The 21,513-nt window shown below is 44.0% G+C and overlaps 1 protein-coding gene across 3 annotated transcripts in view; it reads right to left on the minus strand.

Annotated features, from left to right (window-relative positions):
* The window catches only part of ST6GAL2 (ST6 beta-galactoside alpha-2,6-sialyltransferase 2), an 85,667-nt gene that overhangs the window by 24,729 nt on the left and 39,425 nt on the right, over positions 1-21,513 (minus strand). For all 3 annotated transcript variants that reach the window (XM_077960243.1, XM_015113064.3, XM_015113063.3), the window contains exons 2-5: positions 16,907-17,906; positions 7,931-8,028; positions 6,437-6,538; positions 3,927-4,101 (exon numbers count right to left, since the gene is read on the minus strand). In XM_077960243.1, coding sequence (XP_077816369.1) covers positions 3,927-4,101; positions 6,437-6,538; positions 7,931-8,028; positions 16,907-17,849 — 1,318 coding nt within the window. In that variant the 5' untranslated portion in view covers positions 17,850-17,906. The remainder of the gene's footprint in view (positions 1-3,926; positions 4,102-6,436; positions 6,539-7,930; positions 8,029-16,906; positions 17,907-21,513) is intronic.

The following is a 21,513-nucleotide window of genomic DNA, read 5'->3' on the forward strand; positions in this document are numbered from 1 at the left end:
TGTTCTTGCACTGCTATAATGAAATACCTGAGACTGGGTAAAATATAAAGAAAAGAGATTTAATTGGCTCATAGTTTCGCAAGCTGTGCAGGAAACATAGTGCTGGCATTTGCTTCTTAGGAGGCCTCTGACTTTGGAAGGCAAAGTCAGAGTTGGCGCTTCACATGTTGAAAGCAGGAGCAAGAGACAGAGTGGGCGGGAGTTGGTGCCACAACGATCTCAAATAACCAAATCTGTAGTCCCAGCTACTTGGGAGGCTGAGGTAGAAGAATTGCTTGAACCCAAGAGGCGGAGGTTGCAGTGAGCCAAGATCATGCCACTGCACTCCAGCCTGGGTGACAGAGCAAGACTCTGTCTCAAAAAAAAAAAAAAAAAAAAAAAAATCAGAAAACAACCAAATCTCATGAGAACTCACTATCATGAAGACAGCACCAAGCCATGAAGGATCTGTCCGCATGATCCAAACACCTCCCACGAGGCCCAGGTGAAGTGGGGATTACAATTCAGCATGAGATCTAGGTGGGGACAAATACCCGAACCATGTCAGAGGGTTTAGAAATATAAGTAATTGCATGGGAGACTATACGGATGGACACATTAGTAAAGGTTTTAGTTCAAAAATATTGGAAACCAAAAGCCCTATGAAGCCAACCATGCGTGCAGCTATGTGTATATATATGTATCTAATGAGCACATCAGTAAAGGAAGCGGGGCACACTGTTTCACCTCCAGGGCAGCCCCTTGTGGATCAGAACAACCAGAGGCCGGGGACACTGCCAGGGTGATCTTTTGTGATGGTGACCGTCCTGCTGACCGGTGGACCCAGGGCTGAAGATGGGACTGTGCAAACTGAAATGTTCTAATCCCTTCTAACAGCTCTTCGATGGGTTCTTTCGTTCAGCAGCTGACGTTAGAGGTTAGAGCACTTGGAAACAATGAGGTGCTGAGACAACAAGTCAATGCCTTCTCAACATGACCTCAGTACATGAAGGGGGCATTTGGAGAACATTTTTTTGATAACAGAAAAAAAAAAAAACAGTCATTGATTTTTAAAATTCTCATAGCAGACAGATTGAGATGTGGGTGACATCATTTTACTGCTATTTAAGGGTGTCGGATAAATTCTAAAACAGATTCTGGCTCTCAGCCTATTTATGATCAAGATCAAAGAAGAGGGGCAAAGACTACTGCAGTCTTGTGGGTAATCAGAAGGTGCTGGAGGTTTTCTGAGCAGAACTCATCCAAGCTGTCTCCACTGCCCATCCTTGGTGAGGGTTCTCACATGCTTCACCATGACAAGGCACAAGGGCCACAAATAAACTTAACAACGCCAGACCACATCTTCTGTTGCCTCTTCTATCCTCGCCCGACCCTAACCCTTACCCACAGAACACAGCCTGCCCAGTGGGAACTGCGGGATTTCTTATCAACTTGCTGTTTTTCATTCTTTTGTGACTAGCAAAACATAACAGTGCTGTCCTACATAACTTTCTGGGACAATGGAATTGTTCTGTCTCTGCACTATCCAATATGGTAGCCATCAGGAGCATGTAGTGACTCAGAATTTGAGATGGGGCTAGTGAGATTGAGAAACAAAAGGTTTCCTCTTATTTAGTTTGAAGTAATTGAAATGTAAGTAGCCATATTGGTCAGTACAGTGTTAGAAAATAATAATGATTATTAGTACTTCCATTTCTCATCTGTGGATATTCAGGGTCAGAGGATTAAGTAACTTGCCCAAGGTCAGCAAGCCAGCAAGTGGCCGAGGGGAATTCAAACTCAACCCATCCTCTGCCACCTCAACCTCTTGCAATGACATCAAACTGCAGCCCCTTCAAGTCAAAGAAGCCTTAAAGATAATCTTCAGCTTCTGAAACTTTAAATTCTCAGTAAAGAGCTTTAAAAGGAAGCTGGCTATACGTGGCATGATTTCTTTTAGCAAAAACAACATAGGAAAGTACTTTTTTTTCAGTTATGACTATCTAACTTGAATTTTTTAAACCACGTGTTGATAATAAGTGTATCTGACAGGCCCCTCTAACTGTGCTTTAAAACTTTTGCTCTCATCAAATATTAGCCACATGAATTTATGAGAGGGTGAGGATATGAAAAAGACTTTATTAAACTTCTGTCACATCTTGTTATGCTGTCTAGGCATTATTCTATCCTGTTTACTTTTTGCTGACAAACTAGATTATACTTTTTTTCCTAAATCAACAAGATCCTATGAAACCACACCAAAGATAAAGAACTTAGGATTTCAAAAGAGTGATTCAGAAACAAAGAGTGTCAAAGGCATGAGTTTAAAAGGGAGAGAAAAAGCTGAGCTTATGGAAAAGAGTATGCAGTCATATTGTAAATTTTTTTCTTAAATTATATGTAAAATAATTCACATTATTATGATACCAAAAACCCACTCTAAAATCTGCAAGCTTCAATTCAGGATACCTGTGTGTCCTGAATTCATAACCAAACCAGTGTTATCTCCACAAGTCTTTCCTTTATTCATGGCGAACCACTGTGCAGCCCAAGAAAGGAAAAGGGTTGTAAATTCATTGAAATTGGGGAAGAGAACATTACAGTTCTTTACAGACAAAACCAATATCGTTTGGTTCTTGTGTAGGTTTTCATATTGCTAAAAGGGTCTAGGATATTCCTTAATATTACCCTACTCAGGTAATATCAAAGAGACAATGGGGTGATGAGCTAAAACAAAGATAAAGAAATGAGGTAAAAACCAAAAACTCTGAGGATCAAAGCTTGACTAGAAGACAATGTAGGCCCAGTGTGATGCTCTTGTTACATAAAACCCATCTGTAGATGAAAGATACTCTTCGGTGAAGAGAGCTAAATGAGATACTGGAACTAGTCTCATCAAAGCCCATACCAACTCATAGTCTTGAAAACCAACACTCTCTCCTGTGGTCACAGATTGAACTCCACAACCAAGCATGGCATAAGCTACATGAACAGGCATGGGTGGTAGATTCACGATGCCGCACATTCCTGGACATGCCTCCCTCACGTCCCTCAAGAGGCGGGGTCTATGTTTTCTCCCCTGGAATCAATAAGCCCTGAAATGACTCTGGCCGATAGAATTGCACCTGTGATGCTGTACCAGCCCCTAGGTGTTGGCCTTAAGAAACTGGCAGTGGCAGAGAAGAATTCAAATTCTTGAAATTCAAATTCTTGACTTCCTGTGTTTTCGAATGTTCTCCCTGGGATTCATAAGCTGCCATTTAAGAAGTCCAGTTACTTTCAGATCACCTTGCAAGAGAGACTATGTGCAGGCACATGGTCAACTGTCCCAGCTGAGCTGGGCCTTTAGCCATCCCTGCAAAGGCACCGGAGGGATGTGGGAGTGAAGTCATCCCATAAAGCAGTGGAATACACCAGACGACCTCCATGGATGCCACATGAAACAGAAAGAACTGCCCAGCCAGGCCTGTCCTGACCTATAAAATCATGAGAAAAATAAAACAGTTCTTTCTTTTACACCTTGAAATTTTGGAGTAGTCTGTTACACAAGTGTTTCTTTTTTCCTTAGTTAACCTACCTTTCCTCCAAAACCACCTGTTAACCTACCTTTCCTCCAAAACCACCTCTTACTATACAGGTGGAACATGACTAATCTGAAAAACCAAAAGCTGAAATGCTCCAAAATTCAAAACTTTTTGTGTGTCCACATGGCACTCAAAGCAAAGGCTCATTGAAGCATTTTGGATTTTTGGATTAGACATTCTCAACCAGTTAAGTATCTATGAATATTCTGAAATCTGAAAAAAATCCAAAATCAGAAACACTTCTGGTTCCAGGTATTTCAGATAAGGTATTCTCAACCCATATAACATGACTGTATATTTGTTAAATATTAGATCTCATCCTGTCTGCCCCCCACTCATTCCAATTTTTAATATGACACCTACCAATGAAACCAGAAGAAGGTGGGTTTGGCTGAATCTTCTCTTTAGTGTTCTCCTGGATAATATCCCAGAGCTGCCATATAAATTTAGGATGAAGAATGTAAAATGGCTGATTTGGGTTTCTCTGACGATGCTGAATATATGGAGTGAACAGGTTGTAATCCGGTTTTTTGTACCACTAAGGAAAAAAAAAAAAATCAATGCAGTCAAGTAGAAAGAACTAAACCGTGAAAGGAGACAGGGCATGGCTGGTTGATTCGAGGCAGAGGGGCCAGGCTGGGGCTACAGGCTGGGGAAGGATCATGACTCACTCCATCTACAGATACTTCCTCATTGGGACGAGGGGATGAAAACAAAGAGAGACCAGGGTGCTATCCCTAGCAGAGGTAATGCTTTGTGCTTTAGTCAAGTGAGAAAAATGGACTAGGTCACGGATCAGCATCCCTCTTCTGCAAAGGGCCAGATAATCAACACCTTGGGCTTTGCAGGCCATAGAGTCGGTCGTCTCTACTCAACTGTACCATCGTAGCACAGAAGCAGCCATGGACAATAAATACTGAATGGGCGTGCTGTGTTCTAATAAAACACTATTTATGAAGGCAGGTGGTGGCTAGATTTGGCCCATGGGTGTAGTTTGTTGGCCCCTGGGGACTGGATCAGTGTATTTCAAAAATAAGTTTTCCAAATTTCATCTATAGTGACAGAAATTGTATTGCTGCTGCCTGGGCCTGGGTTGGGGCTGGGAAGATTGACTAGGATGGATTGACAAAGGAACTCTCTAGAGTGAAGGAAATATTCCAGTTTTTCATTATGATAGTAGATACATGAGTATATAGATTTTTTATCATTCTTCAAAATGTACACTTATATTTGTTTACACAATGTATGCTATTGTATGAAAAATCAATAAGGATGTTTTTCAAAAAGGAAGTTTTCAGAAGCGTCTCAGCTGTAACCATGACATGGATTTGGAGAGGGTGGGTGGGAAGAAGCTTAGCTCATAGAACTCCCTTTAAACAGACAGCAGCGGTGTATAGTGGGTATACATTAAGATCACAGGTAATATTTCACTAATGAAATGGCACTGTCACTTTAAAAGCTTTGAGAATGACTGGACCAGAGTATCTTTCATAAATGAAGCCCCAAGCCATGTGATCCTGGCAAGGGAGCAAGAGGAATGTGGGGTCAGAGCGAGAGTCGCTCCTTTACCCTCCCTCCTCTTGGGGCCTCACATGGCAGTAAAGGCCTTACAGAAAGCAGACTTGCCACTGCGATTTCAGCACTGCCAGGTGGCCAGCTCTGTGCCCTGGGTTGGGCTGCTTCCAACAGAGGAAGAAATAAGGTCCAACAGCTAGAAACTCTCAGTCTGTTCACAAATAGCAAGAAAGCTGCAAGAGTTTAAAACCAGGGTGCCTCAGGCTGGAAAGGAAGTTGAAAAGTTCAAACACCCATCTGATGCTTGATTCTCAGTGGAGGGTACATATGAGAATCAAAGAGCCCTCTCAAAAAATATACATCGAGGCTATATATATCCTACATTTCTGGAGATGGGGCTCTGACAGATTTTGAAAAATACTCTCCAGGTGATTTTGACTTGCACGCCAGGTCAGCAATTGTAAGTAATCATACGAGGTAAACGTCCAGCCTCAGTCTCAAGGTCAACAGTGACCAACATGCTCCTTCTCCAGGAGCTGCTTCTATCTTGGGAGGTTACCTCTCGAAGAAGCAAAGATCTTTCCCTGACACTCATCTTAAGAAGGTTGCATCCTCTCTGGTCTTCACTAAACAAGTCAAAGACACTCGTTTACAGAAATGACAGCATCTCTTACTAGGCTAAATACTATCCATCTTTTCCAGCCCTCATTGAAAAACAAGCATGCTGGCTTTTCATGAAAGGTTTCACCAAAAGTAGCTGGTTGCTTGTGTAGATAGGCAATGATTTACCAGAATATCCCAAATATAACCTGTTTGTGTTTTTATGGCTAGTAATAAACTTGTTTCAGCCCTATTGCATAAAATTAAGCAGATTCAGAAGCAGAAGCCAAAAAGGAACACACTCAAGAAAAGCCTGGAACAGGCCCCATTTAAATAAAAATGAGCTGTGGATTCACAAAGTTGAGATTCTCGTGCCAATCACTTTCAATTTATTTCAAAAGGTCTTCCAACTACTTGAAAGGTAATGTAGCCCCATCACAGTGAAACAATTCTGAGTGTAATCAGTCAACCCTTTAGTGTAACTAGAAATTTCTGAATATTTAGATATTCTACATTTCCCCCACCCAGCTGCCCTGCCCACCAATTCTGCACAAAAGTACTTTGGCATTAGATGACTAATGTTCACAAGTGTGCTACTGTAACTGGGTATCAATGTGGTGTTCACAAACATGCATGAAATTGATATTGATGGGTACTTTCGTTGTCTGTCAAAGCTTAATCCTTGCCTAGATCTTATGATCAATTAGTCAAAGCCATTGTCTGACTGTTAGGGTGGGCGAATCCAGGGAAACACTTACCAGGTTAAGATTTGCAGAATATGGTGCAGGATCCCAGGCCACCAAAATGACGTCTTTATACAGTGAACTGTCAATGAAATGATGGCTGGGGTTGGTCAGGATCTGCAAACACACAGAAAAACCATTTTGAAGCCAGGGTTTGGTTTTTAAAAATTGCATTTTAAAAAGAGGTGAAAATTAAAAAGAACTAGGGCAAGAAAAAGGTGGCTCAGACTTCGTAGTTTCTTCTGGGAGAGGGAGAGACGCAGGCATTGCATGCAGAAGCACTTAAAGAATGTTTAAGGAAATTATTATTTTATTTTTTTTAAAAAAAAAACACAAGTTCTGACTTTTCACCAGCAATGTACTCATGTCTGGTGGTACTGAATCCAGATCCTGAAGGATGCAACTCCCCAGCTAATTCAAGCCCCACAACCTCTTCTACAATTGCCTCCACATGTAATTTGGAGAGAGCGTTGCAGGTGTGGATGAAGTGAGTCCCGAAGGAGCCTCCAGGGTCCAGCCACAGCCTTCCCTCTGTGGCCCTACCTAATTCTAAATGAATTCTTCAATCTCAGCTGCCAATCATCTTTTAAAAATTATTGTTTCAGGAAAAAACAACGTATTATTTTCCCTCGGTTTTAAGACACATTTTTTTTTAACCATTATTACGATGTACTTTTTTCCTTCACGTTAAAGTTTCTAACTTAGAATGTATGTTACAGATGATATGTATTCTAATTTGGTGGCATTTATCTCCTCCTTTGCAAAAAGTTGTTATTAAATGAATGGCAGATTTTACAGTCAAATGACATCTCTGAATTAAGGAAATATGGTAATTGTTTCTTACCTTGAGGCAGGCTGCCTGGTGCAGTGAACTGTGCAGAAAGCTAATCTTTTGTTCTGTAAGCAACTCACCATAAATCACTCATCTCCTCATTTTTTCTACATATTTTGAAACTCCAGAAATTGTTGTGGTTTGTTCTGAGGATAATTTTGCTATACATTTGCAAGGTATTCTTATTAAGAACGTGAATAAACGAGGTATTTTCATTTCCAATTAAATAATTCCTTTTCATTTTTTAAAATTTCCAAATGGCAGACTAAAGTTGCAAAGATCTCCTACGAACTCTCAGATTTTATACTTTGCTTTCTCCCCTTTATCCTCTGCTATCTTTATTGTCATTTCTTCTAAGTTTAACTTTGGTCAGTTCACAAAATGCAACATGCTAAGTCTATGATTACAAATATATATATATATATATTTCTATTTCTACTGATTTTTCCTTTTAATCTGATTCATTTCCTCCTATTCATGTCATGTCTAAATTACCATTTCTCTGCAGTTTTCCTCATTAATGTGCATTAATTATAAGATTGATAGAAATAAACAAGTACCATGGTCATAATTAACCAGGTAACTTCTCTTCACTCATCCAGTTAAACTCATTTCTCTTCACTCATCTAGTTAAACCTAAGAAACATACATCCATGAAAACACTCCATCTGTCTTACCTGCGAATTAATGATGCGTACGGTGGTTTTATTCCCAACATCTTTCTCATAACCACGTGTAGGAGCAGAGTTAAATCTCAAAACTGCATCATGAGAATCTAAGGGCACATAAGTGACAAGCTTACTTTTGTTCTCTGTAGAATCACATAATCTAGGAAAAAATGTTAAAGCAAACCTTTCAATACCTGAAGCTAACGATACACCATCAATAAAGTTAAGATGTCCCCACATGATTTGCAGAGAATTTACTCTTCATGGAGAATGAGATCTTGGCTAGAGGAAACATCAATATGGATATATATATATATAATATATATATGGATATATAATCTGTTCAATTATGGGCGATACTGTATCATCTAAGTGATATTTAGATACCTGCTACCTTTACGGCATTCTTTACAAGTGTCATGCTTGATGCAGCCATTCTCCCAAAGCTTCCAACGCATCTTGAGGGAGACTCTACTGGAGCAGATAAAGACACCAGAAGGCAAGAGCTCCTTTTTGGTGCTGATGTATGCTTAAAAAGAAAGCCAACCCTTCAGCAGAGATTCTGCATTTAATGTCGAAGAAAGAAAGAAAGCCAGCCCTGACTTCCATGCAACCTTACATACTGCTGCCGATGGCAAGAATACCTGTGTGAAAGCAACCTTAGAGCATTCTGCGTTAGCAGCAGACCAGACTGCTGTAGCCCTGAGGATGGGCAAGATGGAGAGACCACCAATGCCACCAGCTGCCAGGGCTCTTATGTTCTATAACCACACACGGTGCTTCACCAAAGTTGAACTATGAATGCAACATAAATCTACATCTCACCTCATTCAACCTGACAGCCCGACTTGCCCAAGTTCTCTGAATGCTGGGCTGGGAGGACCTGGATGAAAACAAGTTACCCCTATCCTGGAGGCTGACAAGGTGGTGAAGAGTGGAACCCACAGGAAAGTGGGTTCACCTGATTTAGCACTGGGAAGAGGGGATATGTTCCCTTTGCATAAGGCAGTCTATAAACATACATGTGTCTTGAAATTCCTAGAAACCAGCCTGAAGAGTCAATGAGCAAGAAAGCAATTTTCTAAGGGCCATCTTTAGCTGCAAATATCTCATGCAGATTCCAAGCTCCGCCTGGAGCAAGGACAGTGCCTGTCTGTGAGGGAGAGGTGAAAAGAGGTATTTCTGTCATGCCCAAGGGGAGCTGCATGTACAGTCCGAGTCCCGCACAAGTGCCCAAGGCAGCCGCCTTCTTCCCCAGTCCCTGCTACCTGCTCCTTTGGAGTCTTCTTCTTGCTCCCCAAATAGCAGAAACTTACCATGCATGCCCCCACTAAAACAATGTGAAAAAAGGTGTCTTCATTGTCAAGCCCTGAACTAAAAGAATTCAAAGTCCAGCTTTAGCGCCAAAATTAATCCACTTTTGGAAGACGTGAATGCGTAGGGTGTAGGTGGCTATGTCATCAAAACCCTGCAACGTTCTTTTAGGGGAAATTTTGCAGGAGTTGGCAAACTATGACCTTCTGGCCAAATCTGGCCTGCCACTTGTTTTAGTAAATCAAGTTCCACCATAACATAGACACATCCACTGTACACGCTGTCTATAACTGCAGAGTTGAACTGTTGAGACAGAGACAGAAACATGGTTCACAAAACCTAAAATATTTACTACCAGGCTCTGTAAAAAAGTCTGCCAATCTCTAGATTCAAGGGGATCTACTCTGGGTACAAACGATGCCAACATACGTAAATGCCTCCAAGTTAAAACCTGTTCTTTACTTCGCAATTTAAGGATTTGTTCATACTTTATTGAGATAATGGATTTATTATTTATTTTTATTGAATAACGTTTTGTCAACAAATTCAAACAATATTTGAGGTGGAAAAACTAGATTACCCCAAACAGTAGACTCTTGAAATTTATTGATAATCCAAACACTTTTTAGGCATATGGAATATATCTACTGATATTTACCATACTAGAAAGTAAAACAGGGAATTTTTAAATGTCTATTAATTTATTTTAAAACAGAGTTTTTTCAATTTAAAAAAACCCCTGTATTTTCAAAAACCAAAAGAATACTGAGAAGACTGACACCGTTTTCAATGTTTGCAAGTCTCTTTTAGGTCTGGTTTTTTAGAAAGTTGGTTTCTCATATCTGCTTTCGAATTCAACTTGTTGCAATATGTTGTTTTATTTGAAGTATATGAAGGCTCAGACACATTGTTGAATTGAGAAAGCTATTTAAAGAATCCTTTCAAAGAACTGTGAATATTCTTCTTTGATACCTAACAAAACTCTACAAGGGCTAGTTTCTTAGGGTTGGTTATAATTTGGAATCTGAAACCTGTCAATGAACTTTTTGTGCTCTGATACATTAAAACTTGTGGTCTATTTTTCTCTTAAAATGGACCTTCCACTCATGCGTAATTGTATAATATTGTACAATGATCACCTGAAAACTATCAGCTAGGCATAGTTATATATAAGTTATATATATATATATATATATGTTAGGCAGATCTTCCAAATGGTGATGCATTTTGTAATAAAGAGTTGAAACACTGGCTGGGCGTGGTGGCTCATGCCTGTAATCCTAGCACTTTGGGAGACCCAGACGGGTGGATCATCTGAGGTCAGGAGTTGGAGACCAGCCTGACCACCAGGGAGAAACCCCATCTCTACTAAAAATGCAAAAAAAAAAAAAAAAAAAAAAAAGAAAGAAAGAAAGGAAAGAAGGAAGGAAGGAAGGAAGGAAGGAAGGAAGGAAGAAAGAGAAAATTAGCGAGCATGGTAGTGCATGCCTGTAATCCCAGTTACTCGGGAGGCTGAGGTAGGAGAATCGCTTGAACCCAGGGGGCAGACGTTGCGGTGAGCCGAGATCGTACCATTGCACTCCAGTCTGAGCGACAAGAGCAAAACTCCGTCTCAAAAAAAAAGAATTGAAACACCACATTGGTTAGTATCACCATGGAGTTCACCAGTTTTTAAAGTCTGGATAACTTCCAAGTTCATGGTTCAAAGCTTGAATTTTATCATTGGCAAGAAATACTATCATTTATTTTCCTAAAAGTGACACGCTCCCTTGATTCCTTTTTGAGAACATATCTGTCAAATATCCAAGTCTGAATAATTAACATTTCTTTTCAAGTTGAAATTGCATTTCATGAAAAAAGTGGCTAGTTCGGCTCACAATGCAATTACACAGGGGCTTTTCCTTTGTGAACTGGCACACATAAGCGCTTTTCTCCTATTTCCCCATGAGTCCCACTGAATCTGAAAAAACACGTATTCAAAGGTTGAGCTTTGGGTTCTGCTGCCCTGACTTGTGCTAAGAAGCCCAAGTCCCACGCATCATTGTGTTTGTACCACCAGTGCAAATGTCAACAGCTGGAAGGAAAAGAACTCTAAGTATACTTACCACAATAGTTTTTTCTCATGGACCCTCGAAAGGGCCTTGGAAAGTCTAAGGGTAAGCTTAGATCTCACTATGACAACTGCCAAGCCAGGGCAACCCTCTGGTTGCAGACAGTGAGAGGAGACTCCAGACAGCGAGGTGACTGCAGGCGCTGGGAGGGAGTCACCCCGAGCCTGAGGGGAAGTGTGATGCCAGCAATCCTCAACCCCAGTTCTCTCCAAACCATGCTGACAACCCCTGAGACACAGCCTAGCCAAGGGCCCCAAGCGGTGGGTGCATTTCTATTAGTTGACTAATAAACGTGAATTAATTGCATCACCCTTGAAAACATCCCAGCATTTAAATGCCCGTTGTCTTATTGTGGAGCTGTGCTCTAAGCCATCCAAGGACTTCACGAGGCACAGGGCACAGAAAGATAAAGCAGTGTAATTCCTTTGGAGGTGGTATTAGTCTGCAGAGTTAAGAGGCCACCTGCGTGCAGATGACAGGGAAGCAGGGTCATGTAGGCTTGTGGCTAGGCCCAGTGCAAGCCCTCTATGAACAGCCTGTATGAGCAGCATGGGGTGGGGATGGAAGGGGAGGGTGCACTGAGACTGTCGTCTGTCACACAGGCATGTTTTATAAACGTACACCTGGCTGTGCATGCCTTGATAATGCACTGTGAGAATAGAAGCTGTCCATTCCTATTTAGACAAAAAGGAATAGGTCAGACAGCAAACACAAGGGGAAGAAAGTCAAGTTTCATTTCTGGAGAAGGCATTCCCAGGCCAGAACCACGCTGTGTTGACCTTGAGAATGGAGCCAGACAAGTGCATCCATGGAAGGAAAATTAAAGTCCTTCAAGGAGCTGCTGGGCCAGCAAGCCCTCCAGCACCCGGTCACTGCCCTGCCCTGGGGCCCATCCCCCACATCCTCCTCCTCTCCTACGCTGATGAGAAAATTCACACAGCGGGAGAACAAGCCTCCAGTCACTAGAGAATGGCCTGCCTGGGATTGGACGAAGCGATGTTTTCCCAGCACCTTGGAGGCCCTGTTTTTCCCCAGGACCTGTAACCCTCACCTCCTGACTTACTTCCCTCGCAGCCTCAAGCCCAGGCTCTGGCGTGATCTCTATAGCAACTATCTGAGATGGCTGTGCATTGCCGGCACAGGGGTGAGAGCTAGTGTTTCTGGAGACCCACACTGGGGTTTGAACCCAGGCTCTGCATGTGTGACTGGTGGTATTTCCTTATCTATAAAATGGGAACAAACTTATCTATCAGTCAGGGTTGTAAGGTTTACAACAGTTAGCACAAAAAGAGCATTTTGGGCCGGGCACGGTGGCTCATGCTTGCCATCCTAGCACTTTGGGAGGCTGAGGCAGGAAGATCACTTGAGGTCAGGAGTTCAAGATCAGCCTGGTCAACATGGTGAAACCCCATCTCTACTGAAAATACAAAAATTAGCTGGATAGGGTGGTGGGCACCTGTCATTCCAGCTACTTGGGAGACTGAGGCAGGAGAATTGCTTGAACCTGGGAAGTGGAGGTTGTAGTGAGCCAAGATTGTGCCACTACACTCCAGCCTGGGCAACAGTGGGAGACCCCCTCTCGAAAAAAAAAAAAAAAAAAAGGATTCTGAACAGGGCCTTGTCTGTACTATAAGTGGTATCTATGATTACAATTGTTAAGTAAAGAATAATTTTCAGAGTGGCTTGCAAGGACATCTAGGAAGATGATCTGCCTTCCAAGTTGGCTTCTCTCTTCTGTCCCTATGAGCCTGTGTACTCCCTATAGCTCTCACTACCTGTATACCACGCTGTTTCTCACTTCCATATGACGCTGGGCCTTCAGCTTGGTCTCCTCTCCCTGGAGCAGTCTTTACCAACCTCTTCCCTCTGCCCCGCCACCAGCCCTCAGGGGAGTTAGGAATTCATCATCATTTCTGCCTTGTCAGCCTACATATCTCCCTGTCCTTCTCCAATCCACAACACGGGAATTGTCTGTTTACCACTGAAGTGTGCCAGTATGGATGCTCGGGCCCGTGACCTCTTCAGTTTTGTGTTTAGCACAGGATCTGGTGGAGAGTTAATAAATAACACTCATTGGAAGAGTATATGGACTGCTTTCTTCTTTCTTGCTTTTTTTAAAAGTAACAGGACACGTCAAATCTCAAGCCCTCTCCACTAGTCTATGCATCCCATCCCCAGTCTCTCCCTCCACGTCCCACTTCCCATGCACTTGCCAGAATCTGAGTTTCAAGTACACAGATCTTGGTTTCCCACATGAAGGCTATCACTGGTGGTTTACAGCAGAACTTTCTCCTCCGTAACGTGTTTCCACATGAATGCCAGTAGCACTGCACAGAAGCAAATTATTATTGCTTATATGCAGGGGTGAAAACAGATCATCTTATGACTCTAGGAGAGAATGATCCAGGTTTCTAAAACAATTAGTTGGTTTTTCAATAACATATTCATAGCGAAAGTGTCTACAAATGCTATACTTTTCTAACCAAAACCAATTCCTTTGTGTGACTCAGTTCCAACAGAAGGGTAGGCGGATGGGGGCCGCACTGCCAGTGGAACAAACACCAGGGGGAGCTAAAGGGCAGCCAGTAAGCAAACCTGAGACTGACTGGGTCTTCCCTGGACATAAGGGTGTGGAGGTAGCCTCCTGGCAGAGCGGAGGTAGGGCTGATGAGCACTGACCATCTGAGATACTTTCTAGCTCTGTCTTCAATTTTTCATAAGATTGTGATCTTCGGTAAGTCTTTTGATCTTCACTTAGCCAATTCACAAGTAGATACTTAGGGGCCAACATGAATTTAGCTACAGCTGCCCCCAATACTCTAAGCTGCCTAAAGGAATCTGCTGCCAGAGTTTGTTTGTATTCTGCAAGCCATTCATAACTACGTGGGTTTGCTTGCATATATTCAGGTGAACAGGAAGGAGCGAGGTCGGCACCTGGCATGTAAACTGCTGATGCTGAGATACCAACCTATACAAATGAAACTTTTTGTTTATACAAATTGAGCCACGCTATGGTTACATGTTCTTAAAATAGTAGATACACAATCTGATCCACAGGACCCTAGACAAAACAATAAAGATAATTTGAAAGAAATTTCCAGGCATGTTCTTCAGTTGTTATTCTACCGTTCTTAAAGGCATGCAAAATAAATTAGATTTGGATACTAGAAATTAACAAAGATATAACTGGCATTTCAAGTTTCCCAGAAACATGGACTTCTCAGTGTCTTTCATGCTCTCTTCCAAATTCTAGAGTTTACAAGACTCTGGTCAGGGATATTTACGCAGAAATAAAGGACAAGGGACTGCTCACTGGCATGCAAGAGCAATCCAGATCTTCACCTCTGATGCAGAGGTGTTTAAAACAAAACCAAACCGGAAGCAAGTTACTGCCTGCTTCAAGCATAATACTTAAATTCCTTCTCTACATTATTAATATTGGCCCTCAGAAATGAGAAAGAACTGTGGTGTTATTTCACCCCGGGGACCTCTAAACCACTGCTTCTTCTTAATAAATTGCAGGCTGCTCTGCTCTGGCTTTGGCTACAAGCTTATGTGACACATGGACTGTGTTATTACGAGCCTGCTGTAATGTCAGCACAGGGACACAGGGACCCCAGACCTTGATTCCAGACTCACTATCTTGTTTTTTTTTTTTTTTAACTTTAAAAATATTTCTCATTTAGCCTCACGCCCAAGGACTTCTGCTGAGCTGAGGTCTGGGCTTCTGAGCCTGCCTACAGTGGCTTCACCCTATCCTAAGACAACTCTGGAACATGGGCCACTCTTCCAGGACGCAGAACAACTAATGGATCCACTTAAAATGAAGACAACAAATTTTACTTATTTGCAAAGAGGGAGCAACATTCCCTGAATGTCGCTTCCAGACCAGTTATGACCTAACACTGCCTACTGTGAGAGTGTACAGGACACGATTGTCTTACATCTGGACTTGAGGCTGATGCTGTATTTGATTCACATTTGTTTTACTGCTCCTAGTACAGAGTCAAGCACATATTAGGGGTTAAACACATATTTGTCAAATGAATTAGCCTAAAGGGCCAAGCTGCTTGCTGACCGGTGCAGCAATGGAATTAGCCTGGGAACGGGGGCAGTTCTGGGAGCAAAGGAATCTGAAACTGCTGAGGGAGAAAGCCCAGCTATGGGAACACAAGAGCCTGGGTATCTCTGGCAAGACAAGGTGAGAGGCTGGGGCAGGTAGGGAAGTGAATGTGATCCAGCCAGGAAGGGGAATTCTGAGGAGGGCCAATGCTGGCCCATCTGGTGCAGAACCTACACCACTCTGCAGGAGGCAAATGTATTTGAACCCTGCCATGCCCCCATCAATCAAAAAGGATTAGAACTGGCATTTTACTTCAAAACTAGGAAGACATAGCGATGGCTCATGTTGTGTGCCATCTTGGCTAGGCCACAGTGCCCAGCTGGTTGGTCAAACACTAGTCTAGATGTTGCTGGGAAGGTGTTTTTAAGATGTGATTAACAGTGAAATCACTAGACTTTGAGAACAGCAGACAACTCTCACAATGCAGGTGTGCTTCCTCAAGCCAGGTGAATGCCTTAAGAACAAAGACTGAAGTTTCCTTAACAAGAAATTCTGCCTCAAGACAGCAACACAGAAGCTCCGCCTGAGTTTCCCATCTGCTGGCCTGCACTACCTATTTCAGACTTGCCAGCCTTCACGATTATGAGAGTCAAGTCCTTAAAATAAATCTTTCTCTGTATAGACACATATCCTCCTGGTGTGAGTCTCTGGAGAACCCTGACTGATACAGGAGTTGGGAAACAGATGTGCTCCAGCGCTCTTGACAGGGATGTGAAGACAGAGCCTGGCAGGGAGGGAGGAAGCCCAGGTGTTGTGTGTTATTTACCATCTTGGAGAAGGTCCCCGGTAGGTGCACTGGCAGAGCCCCAAAGGTTGGATATGCGCCAACAGTTGGGAGGCCAGAACTTATGCTCCCATGGGAAAGATGTTCCCAACAGCAGCTGGGCTCTTCTCAGAGCCCACAGTAACCAACATGATCTTCATGCACCCTGCTCTTTGGAGGTGATGCCCTGATTGAGCAGCTCTTGCTTTCCTGCATCCTCCTCCTCCTCCTCTTGTTCCCTTCCCATATTCCCACTGCAAGATGGGTTCACCCGGCTTTCGGGGGCCCGCCTGGGAGCCTATCCATGCAGACTGCGGTTTCTATGGGATACGAAGTCTGAACAGCGAGAAGGGCACCTGGGGCAAGGGGCGGCGCTTTCCTTCCACTGCCCACTGGCATCAGCTAAGGGGAGGACCCTTCTTGTTTCCCAGCATTCCCCAAATCCTTGCTCTAAGAGTCCCCCGAAGAGTACGTCCGCTGTGACCCCAGAGAGATTCATTCTGCGCCAGCAAGGGGAAATCACCTGAAGAATCTCCAGCTAACATAAGAAACACCTGGTGTGGAGACCCCAGCCTGCCCCGCCAGTGAGATCCAGAGGCGCGCACGGAAAGAACCAGCTCCCAGGGACACACTGGCTCAAGACAAGGCGACCTGGTCCCCGCACTGAGACCTACCTATTTCCTCGCCCAAGGAGGAGTTGAGGATTGAGCCTGCAGACATGACGACAGCGCAGCTGCGCAAGCCGCGCGGGTGCAGCTGGCTCAGGGGCACGGCGGGCACCAGGCGCCGCCAGCCCAGCGCAGAGAAGGGCGCCTCGGTGCCGTCCAGCGTCCGCACGGGCGCGCGGCTCCGCAGCTGGCACAGTAGCTGTGCCCTGCTCAGCCCGGTCTCCCGCTTCCCGCGGAAGCGCACCCCGTGCTTGTTGGCGGTCAGGTAATCCTTCATCGCCTTCTGCAGGCGCGGGTTCAGCATTTTGGAGGAGACGTTCCCCTTCCAGAGCCGGTACAGGAAGGCCCTGGACATGGAGGAGTACAGCCTGTCGCCGTCGTCGCCCTCCTCCAACACGTGGCTCCTTCTCTGCCTCCGGTGCCTCTTCTTCACCCGCCTCCTCTGGACCTGTGCAGCCGGAAAAGCCCCATCCCGCGGGCCTGGCTCCCTGGGGGAAGGGAATCCCAATGTCCCCTGAGTGTGGCTGTGCCACCCTGGCTGCCCAGCAGCAAAAAAGTAGTCGTCATCCTCCGGGTAGAAAGCACTTTGAGATTTTCTTCCCACCTGGGATGAAAAAAACTCTTCATGTTCAAACCCATGTTGGGACTGGGCCCATTTCTGCGGGTCTCCAGGCCCCGCGTGAAAGGAACTGGCTGGGTGGGCGCGGGACAGCCCCTGGCGTGCGTCCAGACCCCCAGGCGGGGAGGGCTCGTGCGCGGCGCCCATGATGGCCCGCTGCTTCCCCTGCACCGGCAGGAGCCTCCTGGTCTCCAGGAAGGAGAGGGAGCTGGGCACAGGCTCAGCGGGGTTGCTGTCGGTGAAGTAGATGAAAATCAGCAAAAAGAGGAGCCCCCAAGCGAATATTCCGAAAAGCATTCCTTGTCTCCATTGCTTCAAGTGTGGTTTCATGGCAGGTCTCTGCGGTCAGCACCTTGTGTCTTAAAGCAGATGGGTGGCAGAATGAACCTGAAAAACAGCCAGATGGCACAGTTAGCCAACATAGGGCATCTGCTCAGATGCTGCTGGGGACATTCTATCCTGAGCAGTGTTTCTGTAGGTGGTGGAGTGGGATTGTAGAAGGGGCACTAGAAACCAGAATCATCCAGGAGTTTTAGCTAAATCCAGGTGTCATATCTGTCCCTGCCCCAACCCCACCTCCCACCAACCTCTGCAAAACAAGGGATCTCACCATTTCAGGTGAGTCTTTGGAGAGAGGCGATGGATGAGTGTATATTTGCAAAATCTTCCCCATGGGACTCAGGGACAAGTCCGCCTTCCCACTTTGATGAGACAGTAGGGCCCCTGCCCACAAGTTCCCCCTACTTTTGAGATTATAAAATTCCAATTTGATAAAGCAAACCCAGAGAGGTAAGCATAGTTTGCCCTCTCTTGCCTGCTTATCAGACCACCAAAAGCTCACAGCTCATAGATATTACAGTAGCTGCTGTGCACTTCTAAGGAGTGACAACCATATCTGATTCTTCCTGTTCTCCCCAGTCTGGAAGGCTGCCTAGAACATACCAGAAGTCCGCCGATGGCACTGAATAAAACAATGCTCCACTGACTGTGTCTGCGGGTGAATGTTATTTCAGGGTGCCTGAACAATGTCCCCAAGACTGCCCTCCTGCTTCACCCTTACCATGAACTTTTGGTGAGATAAGAGGGAAGTACATTAAAACTTTAAATAGGAGGAGAGATGAGGAGAGAGCTTGCTGATTCTAGATGAGACTCAGAGAAAGGGTAACAAAAAGGGCAGAGATGAAAAGTAAGATACAATGAAAGACAGAATGAACCGTTCCTCTGTGCATCATTGCAACTAATATTGTATTGCTACGTGGGTAGCACAGCACTTGGTACCAAAGGAAACAATAAAACATTAATAAGAAATGCTCCTAACCTCAGGAACTTAAGCAAAGTCCTGGAAAGGGAAAATAACCTAAGGTATGTTTGTGGAATAATAAAATAATAATTAAGCTTGCTGGAACTTCAAGCTGAGTACAAAGCCCAGCACAGGCAGATATTCAATAAATATTGGCTGGGTAAATGATGTGAGCTTGTGTTTGTGTGTGTTTTGCAGAGGGCCTTGTGTGTCTGTGGCAATGCATGGGTGTTTTGGTGGGGATGCTGAAAGAAGAAGCAAGACCATTTGGGGAAAACATAATTGGAAAGCTATCCGCTTCCAGCTGTGGAGGGTCTGTAGTCCCTACCTGGATGGGTGGGACACATGCCGTATTAAGACACAGGAGGAGACTGAAGTTCTGAGAGCAAGGGCGTGATGCATTGGTTCCACGGGCTTTCAGGAGATTCCTTGGTGGCAGGTAAGGCAGAGAAGAGTGCAGGGAGGCAACACAGACTACAAGGAGGTCACTAGTAGAAATCAGATACTCAGAAAGTAGGGTGATTCTGAGGGGAGGGCCTGCCAGGCGAAATCTGTGACTCCCATGCTCCTTCCTGAGTACAGGCTGACCAATGCCAAAACACAGAGGCATGTCGGGCATGGCTGTAATACAATGGTGGTGTTTTCACTCAAAAAGAAGGAACTGAAAGCAAAATGAATATTCCTACCTCAATGTGGTCACCTTGGGAAATCATACAATGTCGCTGGTGGGAAAGGACATGCTAACGTAAGAAAACTACATTCCTTTTGTAGCTTTATGGCAGGTGAAAGGTGGACACAGATTCTTTGACCCTCCACCTAGAGAGAGGCAGGGTCTGTGTCTCCCCCTGTTAAATAAGGACAGGCTCAATGACTGCTTGGACTAGTAGAATATGGCGGTGGTGATACTATGCCAGTTACCAGGCCCAGATCTAGCATTTTCCACTTCCCGCCTCTCGGAACACTCACTCTGGGGGAAGCCAGCCACCAGTGAAGACACATCCCTAAGCTTAGCCCAGCATACATCTAGGAAACCCAAGCTAGGAGAGTCCACATGGAATGAGAGATACCCAGCCAGCCCCAAGCTGTTCCGGCCGTCCCAGCCATCCCAGCCCAGGCACCAAACGTGAAGCGCGAAGAAGTCATTCTGGATGTCCAGCCTGTTGCACTTTCCGATGACTCCATCCCCAGCCAACATCTGACTGCAACCCTGTGGAAGACCAGACAGGAGAACCAGTCTAGCCCAGTCAGTCCATGGTGAGTGATAATGATAGATTGTTGTTCTAAACCACGACGTTATTTTTTGTTGGCTTTGGTTTGAGATATGTATAGATGTGTATAAATACATTTATCTACCTATTTATGTATTTGTTTTACATTTTAGATTCAGGGGTACATGTTCAGGTTTGTCACAGGGGCATATTGCACGATGCTGAGTAAACTCCTACATTTTAAGGTGATTTGTTACATCAGAGGATCACTGGAACAGGTTCTAATGGAAATGTTAAATAAGTTCCCAGAATCATCAGTAACATATACAACTATCTTGGACCCATAATAATTAGAAAGAAAAATTAAGCAAAAAAGAAAAAGTCCTAAAAATGCTTCCAACAATTGCAACATTTTCAGACAGTACTCTAGCATCCCAGAGGGATTCTACAAAAAGCAACATTCCCTTATATGTATAAATTGTGGCTTTTAAACAGTGCTTGCTTTATTTTGTATTCACATGAGACCAAGGCCATGGATTTTATATACAGTAATACATCAAACCTACGTAGACAGAATATACTTTAACCAAGCCAGAACCACGGATGCCAAGAAGCGAACGTAGAAGAATTAATACCCACAGTTAACTTACTATATATACAGGTTTGTGGTTAGCATTTGTTCTGGATTATTTTATTTGGTCTTTCCAGCATCGAATTAGATAGGAAATACTGCCATATCCATTTTCTAGATGAGGGAACTGAGTCCCAGAGCAATTAAGTAACTTGCCCAGGACCACAGAGCTAGCAAGCAGCAGATATTACATGCAAATCCATCTGCTTCATCCTATGGCTCACACCTCTCACACTCAGTTCTAATTCCATCTGATCATACCAACCAAGGCTACATTTTCTAAATTTACACTCCTCAAACTATCTGTGGTGAAGGATAATTTTTTATCCAAACTGTCACTGTGTGATATTTTAATATTTCCATTTCTGAATGTCTTGGCATTGTCCAATTGCTATAAAAGTTTCTATATGCCGGCTCTCAAGTTCTGTAAACATCTTACCAGGAACTGGTAATGAACAGTTGTGGATGTGCATAGTCTGGGCCCACACTTTGAGGAGCACCTTCCGCATGATCTGTCTAACCTGTCCACCCAGGGACAGTGCTTTGAGCTGTAATGCTCAACATAAAGGTCTAGAAGCCGTTTCTAATATTTCAAGACTTTTGTAAGAAATTGCAAAATTATCCTTAATAACAGTTATTCTGTTGCATCCCACCGGGTGCACTGCAGTATAATTCTGACACTTGCTACTGGGAGTCAGTGCAGACCCCATGTGTTAAGGGCTCAGGCCTCCAGGAGACTGCCCTCATTTCACATGCCAGCTATGTGGATTTGCATGTAGTATCTGCTGCTTGCTAGCTCTGTGGTTCTGGGCAAGTTACTCACAAGTTACTCAAAGCCACTCACACTTTTACCTG

The sequence above is a fragment of the Macaca mulatta genome, chromosome 13 (genome assembly GCF_049350105.2).
Source record: "Macaca mulatta isolate MMU2019108-1 chromosome 13, T2T-MMU8v2.0, whole genome shotgun sequence".
Classification (NCBI taxonomy): domain Eukaryota; kingdom Metazoa; phylum Chordata; class Mammalia; order Primates; family Cercopithecidae; genus Macaca; species Macaca mulatta.